The following is a 23,062-nucleotide window of genomic DNA, read 5'->3' as shown; positions in this document are numbered from 1 at the left end:
ACCAGCTACATTGAAGTTCCTGTCATAATGAAGCTTTCTACATCATAAAATTCTAGTTATGCTTTAAATGATTATTTTCCAACATGTCCTGCATTCTGCTATTCATATTTAATGCAGACAAAGCTGTATGTTGTGGATTTTTAATACACCTAAAGTCCATTTCAAAAGGCCTTAAAACAGGGCTTTTTTCTGCCACCAGCTATTAAACGATAAAAGTCTGTTATAACCAATGAAAACAGAAATTATTAATCACCTATCAGGCCATATGTGTGTGTGTGTGTGTGTATTTATATTTATATACTGTATATATGGATTGTGATGACCCTGATTCTTCTTGAGTGCCGTTATGAATTTTTCAGATAAATCTGCCAGAGCTATATCTTCCAGTGCCTGAGTCTGCTGAATTTTTTATTTCTTCATTTTTTTCAGCGTGCAGTCGAAGCTCAAGTTTAAGGCAAGGCCCTTAAAGCTGCGACAAAAGGTGGATGTTTATGTCAGACATTCAATATGACAGGAACATGTACTCCACAAACAGCACTACCCTAGATACTACAACCTGTTTACGGAATCATCTAGAACTTGTATGTGCTGAAGTCTCAAAAGGAGTAGAAAAAGAATAGAAATAACATCTTGTTTTGTTTTTTTTACCTAATTTCTCTGCACAGAGATTAGAGTTTCCATTTTCCAGATGTGCTAGGCTCTCTCCTCTGCTTTTGGTTTTACCTTGTGTGTTGAACTGTTTCGCCATGCTTCTGTCTTTGTGTAAAGCCTCTCCACTCTTCAGACGAATCATCACATATTATTCTAAGTGCAATAAAAGACCCAGTGAAGGTTCCACATAATGCAAAATGGGGAGACTCCCACCCAGCACACCCAGTCTCCACCCACTTTCGTGTTGCCCGCCTTCCAAAGCAGCCAATCTTGGGGGAACACTGGGCAATCAATATTTTTTAGAAGGGGTCTTTGTTGTGAGTTGTGGGTTTTGAGTTTGCTTGTCCCCTCGGGTCGTGGAATATCGATTGTCATGCCCATCGGCGTCTCGGATCACATCAATATTCTTTGTGAAAATCAGGGTTAATGGACTCCCATGTTTACATGCAAACACTTCCCCCTTTCAAATGCTCTGTTAGGTTTTGGGGGCGGAATTGGAGATTCCCCATTTCATTGTGTTTTTTTGTCCTCCCAGGCAAAGATAAGATACCTGATACCTCAATACAGCAACTCACTGTGACTACCAGTCCCTTGGGCTCATGTTATTGTAGTGAGTCCTCAATTCCTCACTTTCCCATGAGTCTACAATGGATTTATTCTTCTCATATTTCCAGTGCCTCTCTTTCCTATTGCTCATTGACAGTCAGTAGGAAATATATTGTTCCTACTCTTATTTCCAGGGCACTGAACATTCTCTGTATGTCACACAGAAATGCATTAAAAAATGTTTTCTTTCTTTTTATAATTTATGTTTTTTTTCATAGAGGCACTGTTGGATTGTCTTCAAGGGAAGACTATAGTGGAGCTGAAGTTGAATAACACACATTCACACTCACGCATAGTTTCTCAGAGTCTATTGTTTACCCCGTGCATCACTCTGGTTGGCTAAGCCGAGTGCTGGAAGCTTCCATTGTGTGAAAAGGAGGCACAAAAATGACATTTTCACTATGCAGCTCATTGCACGAGTCAGAGGGACCCTGGCAGGAGAGAGGCAAATTTGCAAGGTGCTGGTAATGCGGGAGTGAGGGACGAACAGAGTGAAGGGGAAAGCGTCTCTTAATCAGACTGGATTTGGGGGGAGAAACTGCTATTGTTTGGCTCCCCCATAGTTGCATTAGCAGATGAAAAAAAAAAAGAAAAGCTGCTTGTCTTTTTAAAGGCACAGGAGGCTGGTGTCAGGGGAGAGAGTGAAGGAAAGAGGGGGGAGGAGGCAGCGAGAGCAGCAACACCGCTCGGCGATATCAGCAACCAAAGAGACAAGAGGCACCTCTGAGAGACTTGCATGAAAACGGGATTACACTTACATCCTTTTTGTTTTGGTTCATTCCCTCTTTTACATCCTGCTCTTGGATATTTTGTTGCCTCCTGTAGCTTTATTTAATGCCAGATGTGAAGCAGGAACATTCCCCGTCTGTAGAGGTGTAGAGGATCGGGGGTGATGTGCATAAAGTGAGGAGCCCTTAATCATCCCATGTTTTGCTCCTGATGCGAGAAGCTCGCTCATCCTCTGCACTGCAGCACTGTACGCTCAGCCAGCCTCCGATACAGGCTGCCTGCCTGCCTGCTCTGCAAGGATCACCGTCAAAAGGAGGAAGGAGTTTTGGGGGTGGCAGGTGGATGTGGAGGGTGGCCGGAGAACAGGAAGAGGCGGGGGGGGCAGGGGTGCTGAGCTAGTTGAGGATGGGAGCCAACGAGTCCATGGAGCAAGGACAGAGTCCCTGTCCCTCTCAAGAACACATGTGAGTGAACTTAACTTTAACTCTTGCATCGCTGCTCAGTGTGTTGTCTGAAGATGTTCAGAGGTGTGATCAAACCCATTCACAAGGAGAACAACATCATAGATCCATCGAGAACTGAGGCGTACTGACATGTGGTGTGTTTTTTTATGAATTCATGGCTTTGCCTTAGTCTTCCATGCCACACAAATGCTCAGTGTGCCGTCACTTGCGACTATAGGTGCATACAGGGCTGATTGTTGGTTATGTCACTGATACGGCTGAGAGATGAAGGTTGAAGACAATCCCTGTGGGTCACTTTTTTGTTTCCCTCCTCTGTTGTTGTTGTTTTTGAAACCTTCCCACTTCAGCCTATTAATGCTTCCTCGTGCATTCTGCCCACAAAACCTTTCCAGCCTGTAACGCTCCAGTGTAGCCAGCTGAGGATGCCAGTATTGTTGTTGTTGTTTGCTATTGTGATGTCAACAAGGATGAGGAAATCGGAGCACGTGTGCATGCAAATGCGCATCGTTTTGCCTGCGACTACAGTACGGATGAGACCTGGCTCAGCGGAGCCAGAATACAGTGCAGCAAGTACTGCTGGGAAGCTGGTGGGGTGATGTTTCGTTCTCTGGGAAGGAGGACGCGTCTGACGCGCTGGGAGTGGGACATGGTGACTGTGTTGAAATAGAACACGCTGCATGTGTGTGTGTGGAGTGGGAGGGAGTTACCACGGGAATATCAGTGGATGAGAGAAAGGGAGTTAGAGGGAGCGAGACGGAGCAAGAGTGCTCCACTTTGCTTTGTTTTATTTATAACTCAGACACACTACTGCGCCCGGGGGAGCAACAGAGGAGAGAGATCAGGGAAATGGACTGAACGCTGGTGTTTGTGTGCTGTAGAAATTAAAGATTAATGGCATAATAAAGTCATTTTTCATCTTAAAGTCCTACAAAGTCTAGGCCTCAGAGGACTGGATACTTTTGTATTAATATTCACAACTCACTGCTGTGAGCTTTTATCACAGGGTAGCTGTAATAAAAGTCAGCAGCTATTTTTCTTAAAGGTGTGCAGAGCTGTCCCAACCATTAATAGTACGACTTCTACTTTACTCCATCAGTTGTGGAACACTGTTTAAGGCACTAATAAGAAGCTTTCACACATCAAAACATTATATGTTACTAATCGGAGTGTAAGAAAAATGACTTTTAGTTCTTTTCAGTCTCATTTTATTTTAAAATGTAAAACAAGAGTCCAAGCTCCTTAATCATTAGTTATTATTAATCTCTGGTTCTCATGTCCTGTCTTTCTCCCTTCATCCTTAACTGGTTATACCAGATGGCTGCTTCTTCCTGAGCCTGGTTCTGCTGGAGGTTTCCTCCTATTAAAAGGGAGTTTTTTCTTTCCACTGTCACCAAGTACTTGCTCATAGGGTGCCATCTGATTTTGGGGGTTTTCTGTCTATTACTGTAGTGTCTTTACCTTCCAGTATAAATCATCAAGAGGTGACAATTTTTGTGATTTGCTGCTATGTAAATAAAATTGAATTTAACTGAATGAGGACTGGGGCATTGTCTCTCGCCTACCTTTACTTTCCAAGGTAGGAGAACGAACCAGGCGTCTGATCTCATAATCCAAATGGAGAGAGATGTTGCAGCCCCCTACTTGCCGATCGCCTGCTTTACTGGCGTCAGCCTGGCCTGTTGCCTTTTAATGCGCCATCTGCTTACAGTCATTGGTCAGATTAGGCTAAGTGTGGTATTACTCATAAAGATTATCTTAGCCTGACATTCTATCTTAATGGCTTCCTTGTTCTGAGACTTTGGACAAATGACCCCAGATTACAGGTGATCGCTGATCAGAGTTGACGTCAGCCTGGATGGAGATGAGAGACGAAAACTTCAAACCATCTGCTGTTTGAGAGATTATTTTGATAGTGCAGGTTCAGTAATCAATTGCAGATGTCATAGTTGTTTGTGTTTTTTTTCCACTGTAAATCCTCTGCAGGCTGCTCCCTGTTAATCCCATCCTAGAAACTGTGCACGTGCTTTTGTAAAATGAAAATAGGTTGTAGCGTACAGTGGCTATGATGCAATATTTCATATTCAGACTCATTCATCAGTAGGATAAATGTGTCGGAGCTCCCTCTGTTGGCCTCTGTAGTTAAACTATCTAGGACAGGCATAGTATGCCTCTATATTTCATTATGATGCCATATTTTCCTCTTCCTTCTCTGTTCCTAGTATAGATCAAAACAGAGCGTTACCTTATTAGAAAAGACACTTTGTAAAAGTTGTGCCTTTTTCATTATCCATTTTCTTTGGTGATAATTAGTTTGTCACTCATAATTGCTATGAAGCATCCAACAGATTAAGATAAAGATTATTGCTACTGCTACTTTACGCTGTTCTTTCCCTTTTTGTTGGGGGGGGGGGGGGAGTAGGTTCTTTGTTGGCCAAAATGCTAAAAGCATATCACAAATCTGCCCGATGCTGAAACCCGTGCAGAGCTGAGAGTGGAAAAAAATCGCTGGATCAGGAGCAGAAAACAAATATGTAATGAATTGTAGAGGTTTAGCTTTGGGGGTGTATGACAGTCAAGATTTGATGGAGGGAGTGTGCAGCAGCTAATCCTTTAAGGCTAATCAAATAGCAGCTTGGAGACCATCAGCCTGCCTCTAGTACTCCCTCCCTTCTTCTTTTCCCCCCCATCTCATTCCATGTCTCCTTATTTCTCTCTTTAGTGATGATGCCAGATTTACTCTTTTTGCAAAAAACAGGCGATTGCTCATCTCAATTTACAATTTAAAATGTATTCTTTTGAGCCAGATTCTGTTTTTGTGTCGGTTTTAACCCTGCTCCCCATTTCTCCCGGCGGCTCTCCCTCCAGCGCTCTGAAAGCTGTTTAGACTGCGTTGGATTCGGTTGAAAGCAGCGACACAGCTGGCTGTCCGAAAAGCAGCATCTTCCTGCCTCACGCTGCAGAGTTTCTGTCTCCAGGCAGTCATCTCAGCCTGCGAGAGGCTGCTATTAACTGCTGCTCTCTTTGTCTCCGCTCATCCCCATACCCCGACTGCTCTCCCACACGCTGCTCGTCTTCTTTCTACGTTTCATCAGCTGCTATATAGCACAGGAGCTGCTGATGATGTGGTTGCATTAACACAGTGGGCATTCCCCGGTGATTATTATTCATCTTATTAATTTCCATGATATCCACATTTAATTACATCATTTCTGTTGGTGTCTGATCGAATAGATGCCAATGGAATAAATTAGAATAATGATGGCCAATAGTGACATTTACTGGGTGAAATAATAGAGCAAAAATAAATAGAAAGTGATCATGTTTTTCTTAATGAGCTTTGAACAAAAGGATGCTGATGCAACAGCTGCTTACCTCTGTGTAGATCTACAGTGTGCATTTATAGCATTTCACGTATCATTTAATATACTTCACTCAGTCAGCTGTGGGGGCATTTTTAGGTTGTGTGTGTATTTTCAACAGCGTGGATCCAGACAGCTTTTCTTCTTCCGTATTCGTGGAACATATGGCGCGAGCAACCTCTAGTTACCATAGCAACACTGTGTTTGCAGTTGCATGAAAAATGCTATCCACAAGGACATAAACAGAGCTCTGAAATGAGCCCTAATTACTTTGTTATTGCCTTTTTGCTTTATTTGCATACATCTGGAAAGTAGAAGCTTTTGAGAGTTTATTTTTTTTTTAAATTTAAAAACATTTACTAGGCGCCTAAATTTCTTTTTTATCGATGAATTAACTGAGTGGCTTTATTTTGTACAGTAAACCTAGATCGGTGGTCTGTAAGCTTATTTGCTCTTTGCATATTACTCCCTGTAAGTGGGTCCTTGTCCTTGAAGCTGTCTGTGTCACTGCCTGCCTGACCACCTGGATGTACAAAGCAGTTACTAGTGACTGATCCAGATGGATTTGTAGGCATACCCGTCTTATCCTGCTGGGACACACTAGGCCCTCACAGAGATTACAGCTCTGTCTCACATCTAGACCATGTGCTGTCTCATCTGGCATCACAGCACCTTTGCAGAGTTAAGATAAAAAACAAGTATTAATTATGTACCTTTAATATTTGATACCCTGTTGGTGTATTAACATGCATTTTCTTAGATACGTGCCATACTGTTAGTTTAAATGTTTACATCTCTGCTGTTGCTGTAATGTAATGCTAGATTACTGCTAGCTTGCTTGGTTTGTATTATTGAGCACATTGAAGGCTTAGGTGGTGTCCCATGTGCCCTTCTCATGGTACACATATTTATTTGAGCCATTGAAAGCGTTGGAATTTGCCTGGGGGGGAAATCTCTGCGTGTCTTTGCTTGAAGAAAAGCAAAATTTAATTCAAGCAGGAATGGACAGTATGAATAGAAAAAGATTAAAGGGTGCTGTAATACATTACATGCCAGTTGGAGTGGTGTTATTGCAGTACAGTATAATATACGGTCCAAGACAAAGAGGTTTAACACAAGGGGTTTGGCTGGTGTGTTTTAGACCTGTGCAGTGTGGATATAGCAAAGTATTTCAGGAAAAAAGGAGGAAGGGGTAGGGATGGAGGAGTGAGAGAGGGAGAGAGAGCGAGAGAGAATATAGTGTACTGCTGGAGGTGGGCTTCTGCAGACGGTCTCATTTAGATTGGGAGACAGCATTTCCTACTGAACAGGAGTGGAGACAAACTGATATGGCTACAGATGACAAAGAAGAGCAGCATGAAAGGACTGTAGATTAGAGACAAAGAGATCTGGATACTAGACGACAGAGAGAAGGAGACAAGGCAGAGGGAAGGCTGCATCCAGGATCCTATCTGTGGGCTCCTACCTGTGTGTCAGGCAGTAGCTCTGTGGTGCGGAGAGGTGCAGCCCACCAGCAACCATGGCAGTGAGTGCGTGGCAGGCTCTGTCTCCACTGCAGTGGGCTCGATGGGGCTGGGACACTCTGCTGGGTGGGGCAGGAGACGGGAACAGCCCAGACGCTGATCCGGCTCTGGGGCTCCTTCGCCGTCTCTCCTGGGGCTCACGTCATGACAGCATGATCAGGGCTGCCGGGGAACCGGTCAGACAGAGGTGAGACAGGATGGGGGACCGGAATCATATACCGTCAGATAATCCATTGATCAGCATAGCATTAAGCTGGGTAGCCAAGCTATGTTTCCAGCTTCGCTGCCACTTGTGTACTTGAGTGTGTTTTGCTGAGAATCATAAGATGTACAGACTTTATTTGCACACTGAAAGCTTTAATTTCTCATTGTTTTAATTCAGGTGTTTCCGTATTTCCTGTGCATTTCCTGTATTTTATAGCTGTCATATCTCATCAAGGCTCTTGAGGCTTTCTGGTATATTTGAGTCTTAGTGTGTGCTATGTAAGGTAATGCTTTGTCTCAGGCGTGCCGTTATCTGTCACCTCACTGCAGATTCAGCATTCTCATTGGAGCACCTAGAAATGAAAACATAAACACATCATAGCCTGGAGCTTTTTAAATTTTTTTAAACCATCACACATGACAGGAAATACTCTTACTGCCGTTCCCACATGATGTACTGCAAGTGCGTAATATAATGTGTAGCCTCTGATTAAAAATACCTCCAACATATAGTGACATAAAGAATAACATTAGAGCTGTACGACTGGAAAATAATTCTGTCCTTCGTGATGATATTATCTTTCACCTTTTTCTTGAGATGGATGGATATTTGTGTTAATGAGCCTGATACGGGTTGTTATAGTCCAGTGGGTATCGGCCTGCTTCACAGCACCTTTCATTTAATGTTTCCTCATCTTTTATCGTAGGAGCTCAGACTCTGATGGCGCTTTTGAGACCCCTGAATCTACAACTCCAGTGAAGGCTGTTTCTCCAGCTGAGCCTCAGATAAAGCAAACAACATCTGATGAGAAAGGTACAGCAGGACAATTATTTCATGATCTTTGCTTAGTTTTATACCGATTTAAGCTGTTTCACTATTGAAAAAGTATTGTTACTGGATGGATTGTTACACCACCTAGTGGAATGAAGTTGTAATTGAAAGCTGGCTTCTTCTTTTTTTTTTTGCCGTGACAGCCTACAGCGCTCAGAGCTACAGCTCTGGGAACACTTTTATGTGTTTCTTTCATGCCTCTCTGTCCAGTTGAGACATTCATTGAATTATTTATAACACATCTATCTCTAGAGTTTAAAGTGTCACACAAAGACACTCACAGAGCAGTTAAATTCTACCATAATCTACAGTACTGTGCAAAACGTTTGAGCCATCCCTCATTTCTTTATATTTTTCAGAAAAGCAGGAAATAGGTGCAGCAGTTTATTAAAATATGTGCAAATACAGATGGGAATAAATAAAGTTTTTACAATTCTACTGAGCTTAGTCAATATTTGGTACGACCATCTTTATTTTTCAACACAGCCTGAACTCTCTTAGCAAAGCTTTCGTGCTGAAAAATGAAGCTGTTGCCATTCAGATGCTTACCAGATGGTACTGTATGGTGGATCAAAATCTGACCATATTTTTCTGTATTCATAAATCCCATCAATTTTGACAAGATTATCAAGAAAAGGCTAAAACGCCTCCCCAAACAATGATAGGGTCTTCACTGTACTTTACAAATGTAGAATATAGACACTCATTTTAGACACTTAAATGAATGTAGACAGTCTGTGCACTTAAATTTTTTTCTTTGGTGTCTGACACACAATACTGAGATTTCTGTTTTTGGCTAATAATTCTTTGGCAATCACCTTGCAAAAATATGATTTCATGCCTGTCTAACTGTATCTTTGGTAATGGTTGGATTAGTTAGACTCTTGAAATCTTTGTCTTATGTTCCACATCTTTCAATCTCCTTTTGCAGTAGAAGACACCTCAGTCACTGATCCTACATCTGACTTCACTGCAGCTGAACTACCATGCCATTCTGCATCAAATGCTTTTGATGAAAACAAGCCCATCGCTGCTAGCGGTACATATAACATTGACGTTTTCGCTGCAGAATCAACGACTCACACTCTAACCCGTTCTCTGAGCCTCCAGGGAGGAGAACTAGATACTTCTGCTCTGTTGGACGGATCAGCTTCAGGAGGTTTCCGTCCACATTCCGAGTCTTTCAGTGTAGGCACTGAGAGTGCCCCAGGGACACTCCGCAGACCCAAGAAAGTTCGTCCTGGGTCTGTAAAGAAAAAGCCTCTTCTCAGACAGAACTCTAACCCAGAGAGCCCAAGGCCAGACTCATCCAGCAGCACCCCAGAAATTAAGAAGCAGGCGAAACCTCGAACGGCCAGCCCTCTCCAGGCTCAGGAGGAAACAGAGGGAGGCTCTGCAACACCGAGTCCTGGAGGAACGCTGCGAAAAGCCAGAAAGACCCGTGTTGAGACTCCTCCTCCCCTGCCAGAGGAGACCAATCATACCACCCAAGAGGAGAGCCTTATTGTCCCTGCCTTACCTTTATGCCAGGAGGAGATACCCCTCCCTGAAAGTCAAGCAGACAAAGAAGAATCCCCCATCCCTCCCAGTGGCTCCTACAAATGGGATCCAGACAACTTTGAGAACATCAACCCCTTTAAGACCGGAGGTAGTAAAATTGCCAATTCCCCTGTTTTGGGTCGTAAGGAGCCTGTGTGTGCCCCCATTTCCACCCCTCTAGAGAGTCCCCCCGTCCCATCTGAGGAACCACATCACCCCAGTCCACCCGCTCCTATTAGAGAGCCAGTCACGAATCCTGAGGAGCAGCCCATTATACCCAAGCGTCAGTCACTAAGACTGGAGTTTGACTACTCCGAGGAGAGTGGTGAGGCATCGCATCAGGCCTCTCCTCCACCTAAGAAGCTAGGCAAGAAGCCAGGTGCCAAGATGCCTCTGAGGAAACCAAAGCTGGGGCTGAAAAAGGCGCCTCCAGCACAGACAGAGCAGCTGGACAATATTCCTCCGGCAACTCACAACAGCAACGAGGATGAAATCCCGGCAACTAAAGCATCTTACACCTTTGAACTCGACAAGTATGAAGATCCAAACTTGAATCCATTTACTTCAAGGAAAAGTATCACCAACTCCCCCAAACTATCCAGGCCGCCTTATAACTTTGATGACTCCATAGACCCTTTCAAAACCTCCAACAAGTTGGCCAATTCCCCTCCTAAGACTTCTGCCTCATTTGAACTGTCATCCAATGACAATGATAATGAAAATGACAATGACAACCTTGGGGAATTAGAGGACCAGAACCAGAACAAACCTGCCAAGAAGAAGAAAACTCCCATCAAATCGTAAGTTCACTCTGTATTACCAGAGGATTGTCCATTCACAGAAAAGTCTGCATCAGTCTGTGAGGATTTTAGGTTAGTCCGTGTTTGTATGTGGTTCTCTAGCCAGTTTTGCCAGTGTCCTCTGTCTGTCTGTCTGTCTGTCACCTGTGTCTGTGTATTCTCATATATCACAGGAAGTCCAGGGGTGTGTCTTCTCTATGTTGTTTTTTGTAAGTACAGGGACAGCACTGCCATCTACCCTTTTTGCCCTCTAATTCAATCTGGCCCTCTTTGAACCAGCATGTTGCCCTGTTGTCCCTATTAACAGAAACATCAAAATCATTTGCGCTCACTATTAAATCACTGAAACTCGTTTGAAACGTACCCATTTTAACTGGAGTATCCATGCCAGTTTAAATCACCCATAATCCCTCCTATAGAAGATCCAGTTAGTAAATTAATGCTATATTTCTATTGACTTATGGATGGATAGTGGTGAAAAACTCTTTTGTTTTTTTTTGCTTTCCTTTTTTACACTGAAGTATCTGCAATAATTTTGTTCATCTGTATCCAGTTGTGTTTAACAAAGGAGGTGCTAGTGCCCCCTCTGGTGTTCATTGTTTGCTATTGATGAAAGAACGAAAGCTACAGTGTATCAGCATATGCCAAGATCACATACAGTTTGAAACAGGCTGGACCAGTAAGAAGCTACCTTTCTTTTAATGCAATGAACTACAACTGTGATAATATTTAATGAACAACCCAGATATCTTAAAAAAAAACATGTACAATGTCAACAGTATGTTTTATTGCTTGTGAATTACAGCAAATTTGGCTCAGGCCACATGTCTGATACTACTGCTATTTAATATATTTTTACAGGGATACATAGCCCTTTTATTAATTCAGGCATGCATTACTCATTAAACACTGAGCATAAAAATGTGCAACATCTGCAACGATTCCAGAAATTTTACAGACTGAGTAATCCATTACATGCAGTCATCTGAAAAGTTTTTCACAGGGTCTATGCAGTCCTGTGAAAGCACATCATTACTGCTTTGATAGGAATTAAGGGGGTAAGTAGCAGCCAGGTGCTGCTAATGCACCTGATTAACCGATCATCAGCAAGTGAGAGCACTGAAGCAGCACTGTAAAGAAAAGTTGGTCAAAATTCCTCCACAACAATGTGAGAGACTGATAAAGTGAGGGAAAAAAGAAAGCTGCATAGAGCCGTGTGAAAACTTGTTTTTGCACGTGACTGTATGTATTTACAGTGTAAGTAAGTGTAAAATTGGATAATTCCTTCTAAAGGTTGTTGCAAAGTTCTAATAATTAAGCTACCGTATATTTTGTTTACCTCATCATCCTGATGACTAAACTGTCTGAGATCTTTGGTGTAAGTAGGAAAACCAAGCTTCTCATAACATAATATTAATTTTCCATTACTCTTCACTGTCCAGTTACTAACTATAGATTCAGCCCTCTTCAGAAGCATTTCACTGTTCTATCCATTTCAGCCACACACAGTAAGCAGCACTGTTGCACATGTGGAAATGAACTATGCAAATTATTGTTTTTTGCAATGATGATTTTATGCAAAATCCAGTCTTTCCAACTAGCTCATATTTTAGCATCTGCGACTACACAAATGCTATATAAATGTGCAGCAAATGCAGAATTAAATACAGATAATGATTGACTCTAGAGTTTGACGGTGGATCTTTTTATATCCCCTCAGTAATACTTTCAGAGTGAAGAGGTCGCCAAAGAAATCACCCTTATCTGACCCATCACAGGTATGTATCTGATATGCAATCTCGCTTGGCTCTCCCGCTTTATCTATGTGCATTTCTCCCTCTTTCATCTGTCATCACTCTCTGCCACCTTTGTTCGTGTTGCAGGATCTTACACCCGCAGATGAACCTTCCTCCCTTCACCAGCAGGATGACCATGCCACAGATGAGGAGAAACTAGCCTCCTCCACCAGTCATAAGTGGGCAGCCCTGCACGACATGGATGGAGATTTAAACTCTGACCAGCAAGACTTTCCTCAACCGTGCGACCTTACATCCTTTGTTAATGAGAACAGTCTTCCTAAGGAGACTCCAGGTGAGGCATAACTGTCTGACTCTCTGTAACTCTCTGTAATTCAGAGCTTGTGTCTGGATAAACCCTCACATACTGTATATGAATCCGAAACTTTACCTTTTATTCATACTGCAGTGTTATTGATTTTTCTTGTGGCAGCGATATAAGTCTGCTGGCCCAATTCTGTACTACCCTCTGACCTTACGCAAGAGCCAACGCTTCCCAGAGGCTATCTGGTTCACCCCATCTGGGTCAGAGATGGGAAAACAAACAGCCCTGCTTCGTCCTCTGAACTCGTCAAACCAGAGCTCAGCACACCACCGATGCGTCTCTTCATTTTGTTTACTGTATCTAATGCTTTGTTTTGCCTTTGCCTCTCAGTACAAGACTATGAAATTGAGTACATGGAGAAGATTGGCTCCTCTTCCCCAGTGAGTATTTAATATTACAGAGAGATTTTATTTGAGCTTGTCTTATGCTCACTACTTTTAGTATTTATAGCATTTATTTTACATTGTTTGTGTGCTATATGATATTTTAGCCTTTAAAAGTAGATAGTCTTCTTTTTTTTAAACCTTGTGTGTCTTTTAGCCTCCGTCTGCAAAGAAGCCATCTTTGTACTTGAAGTTGGACTCAGTATCTGACAACTTAACCAAAAATACATGTGCGCATGGATCTGAACCCAGCTCCCCCTGCACAGGGTAAAATAGTTTACTTGTTACGCTTGCAACTTTGTTTCTTTGCTGTATTACATAATGGGGTTTTTTAACGTAGACTATGTGAGTTTTATACTGCATTTTTCAGTCCCTTTCTTATTCTCCTGTGTGCTAAGCGTACACCACAAATAATGTATAATGCATTCGTTTCAGCTCCTTCAGCAATGTTTTCGTTAACGCTGCCATCCATCATCTACAATACATTACATGCCGTGCCTTTCCCCGCCTCATCTCCTGTCGGGTTTTTCTCATTCTGTGCAGGAGTTTTGAAGAGATGGAGGCCCAGATTACAGCAGGTATGAAGACACCGGTGCTCAGCTCCCGGCCTGGCCCCGAGGGCTCTGCTGCAGACAAGGGCAGGAAGAGAGAGAGCGAGGCGCTCAGTCGAACACAGAGCACCGAGATGGAGGAGCAGGTAAGTCAAGTGCCTTTTTGGACATTTAATTACAGTTAATTTGTTGTGCATAAATGTAACTTACACTCATGTCTAGTCATTACCATTTAAGGGGAAACTGTCATGTTTTTTGAGTTCGGAGCATTTGCACCATGCTATTGTTTAGTCACAAGGGGGAGACAGTGCCACGCTGTAAATGCTTTCTCATAGGCTGTGACTCAGCCCTCCAAAGTGAACGCCATCAGTCACAGGGATTCTTATTAAATCCTTGTCACTGATAATGAAAAGCCAGTCATCCACACTAGGTTCCCAGCTCAGATTCAGCAAACCACCTCCCAATGCTGCCACTCAAAAAAAAATCTCAGCGCTTGCTTTGCCATGCTGTCCCCCTGCCCCCTCCTCCCTCCCCCTCTGCCTACTCCTCCTGGTGCCCTTGAAGCCCTCTAGCCAGGGCCCCGTGGAGGCACTTGCGCCAGCCCTGGCCATGCCCCTGTTAGACAGGCTGTCTGAGTGTGACGACCCCCTGCAGTACCTGGAGCCTGACCTGGCTGAGACCAACCCCACAGCATTCGCCCAAAAACTGCAGGTGTGTTGAGAAACCACACAAGACCCTACTTGATAAATTTGCCGACCCATATTTGGGCCTTGATATTTGTCTCTGTGTGTGTTTTTGTACAAAACATTATTCCCCATTGTGTCACTGTGTTACATCCTGCCTTTTCATTTTCCCATTTTTTCCTCCTCCTCCTCCATAAGTTGCAGTTTTTTTTAGCTTGCTGGGTAAAATAGATTGCTGGTGCATAAAATGTAGATGGCAGCTCAACTCAAATTTCATGTGTTTCCCTCTTACTCTGTCATTCTTGGGCTGCATCCTCTCCTCCCTTACCACTGAAATTCGGCCCCCCCAATGTGTGCGGCCAAGGAGGAGCTGGTGCTTGCTGCCCTGAGGATAGAGGCTCTGCAGGTAGCCAAAAACATCTCTCAGTGCCCCTCCCTCTCCACTGTAACCCCCCAGGTACTGCGCTGAGTCAGCCTGCACCTGCTGTATGCAAGCGTGTGTGTGGGTGAACAAGTGTGTTTGCAAGGGCAAAAGATGCATCTTGAATGAGGGATTAGCGAAACGCAGGTGTGTGTGAGATGCATTTGTGCGTGATTGTGTGTGTGACTGTATGTGTGTGTGTGTGCATGAGTGTGTCTCAGCCTGCCTCTCCCTCCCCTTAAACACACCATTTTGAGTGTGACTGTGAACCCATGGCCTTATCAACATGGTGGCTGTACAACTGCATCCACAGTCCCGCCACCTTCCGCGTCCCCACATTGGACTCTAACATGGCTTGATGCGCCCCAGCTCCCACCCTGACTACCAGCGAGCTCCATTAAGCCTTAGGAACCAAGTGCTGTGCCGTCTTAGTCCCTTGCCTTTGTGATGCATGTTGGGCAACATGCATGTTGCCTGTTTCATGAGAGACTTACGTCGGCATGAATGTGACTGGGAATGTCTCACATTAGACTTGGCAGCCGAGGAGTTACATATTACGCTGCAGATCTGTTGAGGTTTCATGATCACCTCCACAAATCCCAGGTCACATTCTTGTTTTGTGATTTGGTCCATCTATTTGACTAACAGTACTAACAAAACAGCTTTAGGTGGGGTAAGTAGTACCTGGGAATTTGCTGGTCCAAATTCTGAGGCAGGTGCTGAACTTAAACTCTTGCAAGAGTTGGAGCAGGGAACGCACTTCCCACCTACGTCTTTCCTTCCATGTCTCATTCTGTTGTCCCACGCATTTTACAGTCTCGTCTCAAGAAACCCAGTACTCGGCGGTGGAATATCAACGGTTCACCCTTACTCAAAGTAAGAGCAACATAGTTCCCCCTGTGATGTGTTCACGTCCACCCATAGCGCAGTCCAAGTACTTCATCATAAACACATAGTTTTTAATGGCTCAGTATGCCAGCAGACTGGATTAATGTCCTGAATATAAGCTTTAAAGGTGATTAAAGGTGTTCACATCTGCACTGGTTAAGAATTATAGCTTACTTTTTTGTAAAACCAAGATAAGGGCTATAAACGCTATTATTCATAGAGTTTGAAGGTAATTGCACTCCAATTAAAGCTGAAATTCAGCACTTTAGCCTCCTAGTACTGGACTGTGAAGCCAAAACTGCCATCCAAATTCTTGCAGACTCCACTAGATCGTCTACGTCTAATAGATCCATAAGTTACAGAGAGTCCATTAATTTGCTGCCTACCAAAAGCTCTTTGTGAGCTGTTTTGTGCAGTTACAGCTATGTAGTATGTCTGTTGTAGCCTTTGTGCATCTAATAATCAGTCCTCTCTGTCTTTGAGGGATGTGGCTTGTTAGCATTAAATCTACAATTAAGGCATTTCGTGTAAAGAGAGGTTAGATTTCAGTGTGCTCACCTTATCTGTGTCTGAAATTGCGTACTAATGTGTTATTTATTATGCTGAAATAATGTGTGTGTTTTTTAGCCAGTCCAAAACATCTCAGCATTACCTGTGTAGTACCTGACGTGCAGACTATTTCTGGAGGATTATTAGAGTGTGCCAGCAGAAAACATATCCCACAACATAACAGACATTTCTCAGTGATGAGTAAGGCAGCAGAAATTAAACAATCCAGTTTATTTTCCTTTTTCTATTTTTTAGTCATTACTTTGTGCATCTCAGATGAGGTTGGGTTACCATGGTAACTCATCTCCAACTTGAAACCTGGCTCTCACTTCAGTAGTTAAACAACAGTGAACATTTTGAGTGTTTAGTTCATGGTATTTGGCATGGTATTTCAGGTGCATCGTTGAGGTTTTATAAACTTGAGTCTTTCCTAGCAAAACAAATACAAAGCAGGTTATCGTTAAAAATCTGAATCCTGCATGTTTTGTCCCATGCAGTACAGTCAGTGCTGTTAATGAAAAGTCTGTGACATTTGCCTGAAGTACTACTAAACGAAAAAAGCTCTTTATTTAACATGTGATTCAGGATGATTTACTAAAAGGGGCTTTTTATTAGCGGATTCTTGCTGCAGCTTTACCAAAGAACCACAGGTTTGATTTGTTTCCTTAAAGTTTCTGAACCTGAACCTTTCTGTATTGGTAGATAAAAACCTAATCAGTATCTGACTGATGTTTATTGTTATATGTACTTGACCGTATCTGTCCAGAGAAGTAATGCAATTAGCTCTACAGCCGGACCAAACACTTAACTCTTTCCAAAGTAGTGGTAGACCTCTCCTTGTCTCCTGTGACCCCCCCATTATCAAATCCTCCTGTAATCCCTATCTACCAAGGATAGCTAAATCCTTTTCAGAGTTTTCAGGGAACAACTGTATTTTAATATGATAAAGTGAGGAGGCTTTTATTTATTTTGTCATAGGTTGCAACGGACACTTGGAGATGCATTTGGGTTTGTAGTGTCTATACTGTAGATCCAAAGTCTGACTCTTTCTAATGATTAACCCTGAAGATTTTCTGATTCACCTTAGCCCACATCACATTACGGTCTCTGTAGCTGTAAAAAAAAAAATGAGTTAAATCCTGTGATTCTAGGAACAACGGGTAAGACCTGTTAACTATGCTCTAACATGCTTTAACATTAGACTAACATATCTATCCCTTGCTGCCCAATCTGCCCCCCCTAACCTCCCTCTCCTGTATACTGTCAGCTGCTGCCCACCTTCCCCTCTGTCTTGCTTGGACCCAATCACATTCAAGCTATTTCAATGAGCAGTTGACCATGACTGCTCGGCTGGGGCCAGCATCAGCCAATAACACGGCTAATACTGTGGCAATGAAGACTGTTTCATCCAATCATGTAGCGGCTGACCAAGTCTTCAAGAACATCCCTGGCTTGCCTCATTTTGTATTGTTTTTGCTGTGTGGCACATTTTGATATAGTTTGAGGCTGCCTAGCAGTTTGGTTCAGTCCAGAATGTGCGAGTGACCCTGAGGGCGAGGGTGTCCCGCGGTTGCCACAGCCTTGTTGGTAACAGGTTATGCTTGCGTTCCTTTCTCTCCTCTCCTTTGCTTCCCGGAAGCAGCACAGAGACGTGTCATCTTCACTAGAGAGTGGCGTGTCCAAGAACTCGCTGTACTCCAGGACCACGGCCAGCTACATCGAAGGGGAGAGTCCCCACTTGCCCAGAGAACTGGACCACTCTTTGGGAATTGCACGAGAGGAGGTGCCCTGAAAATATTTCTTGTTCCTCCGTAAGTCATTGTTTGTTCCTTTAAGTCTGCATCTCACATTTAATGAAATGATTTTGTCTCCATCCTCAGATTGTGACAAAGGAGAAAGAAGTGCTGGAGTGGCAGAGGAAGTATGAAGACAGTCGACAGGAAGTGGTGGAGATGAGGTAAGAAGAGACACCTTGGGTTGTTATCGCTTTCATACACCAGTGTCCCACATGCAGACACTGAAGCATGAATCTAACACCTAGCTGTGTTTCGGACTCCACCCATTATCAACTGCTGAACCTCTCAAGCGGTTTATCTCGCTTAAGGTGTCAGACAAGGCCATGATTAACGGGAGACTGGATAGCCATTTAAAAAAATCAACACCTCGTCCTGTTAGCAAGGAGTAGAGATAAATAGATGGAGATCATGTGATATAAATGTAGAGGTTTTACTGTTAAAAAGTTATATGTGAGAAAATATCCTAGGTTATGCTCAACTAACTGAGCTCGTAACTAACAATAGCTACACTTGTTTCATGATGATCAGTCTAGGTTAAATTCATGGCTTCCAATTGGGGTTTTGGGAAAGATGTACAGTAAAGAAACTTTACTGTGTGTCAGCAGGTGGCGGGTGCAAGTCCAGCTGTCTGCTGCTCAGTTAGTGTGGATAAGTCGGAGCTTACTTCATTTGAATGATTAGACTTTGGATAAGGAGAGGCTAAGAGGCTAAGGGGAAGGCATGGCTAATCAATCCTCTTACCTCTGGAAACTTGCTTTTAAAAAGACGACGCTTCGTACTGGTTCCTGTTGCTTTTCTACGAGTTGTGTCCAGACACTTCAAGCAACAGAAATTCAATTTGATTTTGAAAAGTTGTGCAGTAAATTTCGGAGCTTGAGCTCCAAATTCACCATTTCCTCTAAATACGGCGCGTTTACTGTAAAACTGGACCGCGATAAGTAGCTTACAGGTGCTTGCTGGAAGGGTTCGAACAACAGGCGGGTGGTGCAGGGTTGCACATGTCAGAGGGAGAGATGGGAATTTTTGCAGCTTAAAAAAATAGACTTCTTGGTATTCGATGTGAGGAGAGTCTTCTTCTTTTACTTTTTATGTGACATATACTGAAGATTTGCAACTTCTCATCCATAGGAGAATTGTAGCTGAGTATGAGAAGACGATTGCCCAGATGATAGGTGAGTTCACGTAACCATAAGCACGCAAATTTTATTTTAAAGCTGCTATTTTTGTTTCCCGTACTCTTCCACTTTATTTTACTCTTGTTCATTTGCAAACTGATCTGCTATAAGGTCCTTGTGAGGCCTTATCCAGTGCTACTGATCACAGATATTTGAATCTTATTTGAATTTTTTTTCTATCCTTTGCAAAATTTCGCTTTTCTCTGTGTTTGCTTTCATATTTGAATGACGTGAACTGAATCCTCATGTCAGTGGAGGGGACAGCACTCTCCTTTGCTCGCTCTTGTTCAGCTTCTCTGGACTCATTAAATTTCACCGCAGGCTCACACTCCTGCATTATTCCTGCTCTCACCCACATCTTCCTTTCCACCTTTGAACATCCCCGAAGATTTGATTTTTTTTTTCTTTCACTGCGACCGGCTTTTTCTTTTTCCTACTCTCATTAAAGCACTGTCGCACACAGGAACAGTCTGCCTCTGCTAATGTCTAACACTCGGCTCTGTCACGTGTCTTGCCCTCCCAGCTTGACTTAACACAGTCCCTTCTTTTCTGTTCTGCTCCCATCTTTGCCCCCCTTACTATTTGATAACCCTGACAGGCATGCCAGGTGAGTAACGAGGAATTGTCTTTCATTTGTTTGTGTCAGCTCGCATCTCTCCATCCGTCCATCAGAGAGGGGAGCAGCTGTGCTCACTTTCTTCATCTCATTCAGAGCCATTCATTCATTTGTTTGGTTTTTTTTTGGGGGGGGGTTGGCTTTCACCCTGTAGGATGAGACTAGTTTTTAAAAGAGAGACAGGACTGAATCTAATGCCTTTTAAAAAAATGACTTTTTTGTTGTTGTTGTTGTTGTTGTTGTTCATGTAAAGTACAATATTATACATATTCAGTCAGATGTAATACACACTGTAAATCTGTACATGAACACGTGCACTTCACCCATGACTGGCGATGGCTGTGAAGTCATTCATGCAGATTTGGTGAGTTAACCGAGTTGCTCGTCAATGGGAAATGAAAGGGATATTTGTAGTCTGAAATAGTGTAGGCACATTGATATTTAACACTGAAAGGTCTTGAGGCCACTCTGATGTTCTGCCTCTGTTTTTCTTTTCTCATTGTTCAGTGGCTTTTTGTGTTTTGCATGCTACACTGGTTTATCAGAAATCGTCATATAGTGTAGTAAAACATCTTGTTGAATCATACTACCACAAATACATTTAGATATATTGTGAAAAATGTCAGAGAAGTCTTTTGTGTGTGTGTGTTTGTGTGCTGATTGGGGTCTTTTAACAATATTTTTACCCACAACAGCAGTTTCTTCACCTAGTAGACTCTTTATCTGCATCCTCTCTATGTGTGTCCATCAGAGGATGACCAGAAAGAGAAATCTCTTTCCCATCACACCATCCAGCAGCTCATCATGGAGAAGGACCAGGCGCTGGCCGACCTTAACTCTGTGGAGAAGTCTCTAGCCGATCTCTTCCGTCGTTATGAGAAGATGAAAGATGTGCTGGAGGGCTTTCGCAAAGTAACACAATTTATTCCCAGGTTTTTATCAATATGAACATCTCGGTTGGTCATCTCAGATTTTTTTACTTGCCCCCTTGTGTCACCCACATACAGAATGAAGAGGTATTGAAGAAATGCGCTCAGGAGTATCTTTCAAGGGTTCGCAAGGAGGAACAGCGATATCAAGCCCTGAAAATTCATGCAGAGGAGAAACTAGACCGGTGAGTCTGTACATATAATTATTATGTCACATTTTCTGCAATAACTGTGTTATTTTCCCCATCACACTATCTACACTGTAACAAATGCAGTAAATGTAGTACAGTAATTGTCTTATGTGAATGCAAGTAAATGCTGGTGCTTTTTAGGAAAAAAAAGTGTTAACTGTAAGCTGCTAATTTTTTCACTATGTACATTTCAGTTTTTCTTACTTCCTGAGCACAAAAGCTCATGAATAATATAAATTTTTGACTTCAAATACTTCGGTTTTATTGCTTATTTCAGTTCTTTGTAGTCATATTTTATTTTTTATTTTTTCTCGATATTTGATGTGATTTCCAGTGTTTGTGGGACTGAGAACAGTGTTGAAGTTTAGCTAGCAGTGAGTCTCCATAACATTGGTACTTTCCTGTACCAAAAACTGTTCTTTAAGTGTACAGCATAACTTATTGTCTGAGCTGAAATATGTTTGTATATGAGTCAGTGTAATTGGAAAAAAGTCTAGTTAACTAGCTAGCAATGAGTCTAGCTAACATTGCTAGCTGAAGCTAAACCAGTGTTTACAATGGCTCGTATCGAAACATATTTCTATAGATTATATATGATCCATATAACGCTTTGTTGACTTTTATTTGCTTTTTAGATTTTATAGGCTTTTGTGAGTTGCATAAAGGTGATTTCTTGTATCACTTGTGTGCCTCCAGGGCCAACGCAGAGATAGCTCAGGTGCGGGCCAAGTCTAAGCAGGAGCAAGCTGCCTCTCAGGCCAGTCTGAGGAAGGAGCAGATGAAGGTGGACTCTCTGGAACGCACTTTAGAGCAGAAGGTCAGTTTTAGGATATAAGAAGATATTAAATTAAAATTTTCTAAAGTTATCCAAGTGTATAAATTGTTGTTGCTAACTGTTTTACAGAATAAAGAGATCGAGGAGTTAACAAAGATCTGTGATGAACTAATTGCTAAGATGGGGAAGAGTTAGCAGGCTACATCACAATGAAGCCAAGCAGAAAATGAAGAGAAGGACTCCTTCTCAAATTGATGGACCTCTAAGGCCAAAGTGGTCTTGGGGTTGTATTTCCTACTGACCATGTGTATACATCATCCACAGGATTGGCTTCCTCCTAATTACTCTGTATATTTTTGATGTTTCAGTGTATCGTACTGTATCAGGGGGTCTGCTTTCAAGTTTTATCATATCACTAATGAGTATGCCTGTGTGCGCGAGTGCGTGTGTGATAATGAGAAAGTGCAAGCATTGTTTGTGGGTTAAATTATCTATTATGATGTTGCCATGACAGCCACTGAGGGAGAAGACTGTTTACCCACTCCTGTTATTGTCTCCTCTTAATAAAGAGAAAGATAGACTTTGAAGATGAGAACCAGATTGTTAGAGTTATCCATAAAATGGTGATGCACCACTAAGAGAATACAAGCGATCACAATAGATTCTTGCATGTGAGAGATAAAGAAGAACTTGTAATGTTAATGTTTGTATATACTGTAGGAAACAACAAGACTTGTGCATTTTTGATAGTTATTCTGTTGTCTTCAGCCACTTCCCTCACATAACATTGTAGATATTTGTCATACTTGTCATAGCTTTTTTGATGAAATTGTGGAACTTTATTTTTGGGATTTTATTTTGATAAAAAGCAAACTAATTGTGACTGTGTTCAGTTGTGACCAGAAGTAATTTAATTTTGGATGAACCTGTCCTAGTCCTGCAATGGTTGTTTGTCACACTGAGGAATAACTTCTCTGCACAGCTACTGTACAGCATCTGCTTACAAAGTGCAATAAAAGATGGCAATACAGCATGCTGAGTTTAATTTGGTTCTTTTTTCTCATTTTTTCCCCATTTTTACATCTTAGATAGTCCTCTATGTGATATCCACCCATCTTAATAGTACCATGTTGTATCCCTTCTTTCCCTTTAGAGATTTTGGCCCATATTGACATGACAACATCACACAGTTGCCTCAGATTTGGTGGCTCTACATCCATGATATGCTTCCAATAACACCACATCCCCAAAGGTGCCCTACTGATTTAGATCTAGTG

General features: G+C 42.5%; 1 protein-coding gene across 3 annotated transcripts in view; it reads left to right on the top strand.

The window, feature by feature from the left end:
• The window catches only part of tacc2 (transforming, acidic coiled-coil containing protein 2), a 47,826-nt gene extending 25,008 nt beyond the window's left edge, over positions 1–22,818 (top strand). For 2 of the 3 annotated variants that reach the window (XM_063491822.1, XM_063491823.1), the window contains 19 exons: positions 8,244–8,350; positions 9,300–10,707; positions 10,881–10,916; positions 12,428–12,485; positions 12,591–12,798; positions 13,159–13,208; positions 13,369–13,478; positions 13,755–13,908; positions 14,327–14,473; positions 14,810–14,851; positions 15,683–15,742; positions 17,282–17,311; positions 17,946–18,086; positions 18,184–18,260; positions 19,228–19,271; positions 20,642–20,802; positions 20,898–21,004; positions 21,707–21,827; positions 21,915–22,818. In XM_063491822.1, the coding sequence (XP_063347892.1) occupies positions 8,244–8,350; positions 9,300–10,707; positions 10,881–10,916; positions 12,428–12,485; positions 12,591–12,798; positions 13,159–13,208; positions 13,369–13,478; positions 13,755–13,908; positions 14,327–14,473; positions 14,810–14,851; positions 15,683–15,742; positions 17,282–17,311; positions 17,946–18,086; positions 18,184–18,260; positions 19,228–19,271; positions 20,642–20,802; positions 20,898–21,004; positions 21,707–21,827; positions 21,915–21,980 (3,127 nt within the window). In that variant the 3' untranslated portion in view covers positions 21,981–22,818. The remainder of the gene's footprint in view (positions 1–8,243; positions 8,351–9,299; positions 10,708–10,880; positions 10,917–12,427; positions 12,486–12,590; positions 12,799–13,158; positions 13,209–13,368; positions 13,479–13,754; positions 13,909–14,326; positions 14,474–14,809; positions 14,852–15,682; positions 15,743–17,281; positions 17,312–17,945; positions 18,087–18,183; positions 18,261–19,227; positions 19,272–20,641; positions 20,803–20,897; positions 21,005–21,706; positions 21,828–21,914) is intronic. The other variant, XM_063491821.1, reaches the window with a different exon arrangement.
• The last annotated feature ends 244 nt before the right edge of the window (positions 22,819–23,062 follow it).

Source organism: Pelmatolapia mariae, linkage group LG13 (genome assembly GCF_036321145.2).
Source record: "Pelmatolapia mariae isolate MD_Pm_ZW linkage group LG13, Pm_UMD_F_2, whole genome shotgun sequence".
NCBI classification, from domain to species: domain Eukaryota; kingdom Metazoa; phylum Chordata; class Actinopteri; order Cichliformes; family Cichlidae; genus Pelmatolapia; species Pelmatolapia mariae.
This window is presented reverse-complemented; position numbering and strand designations above follow the sequence as displayed.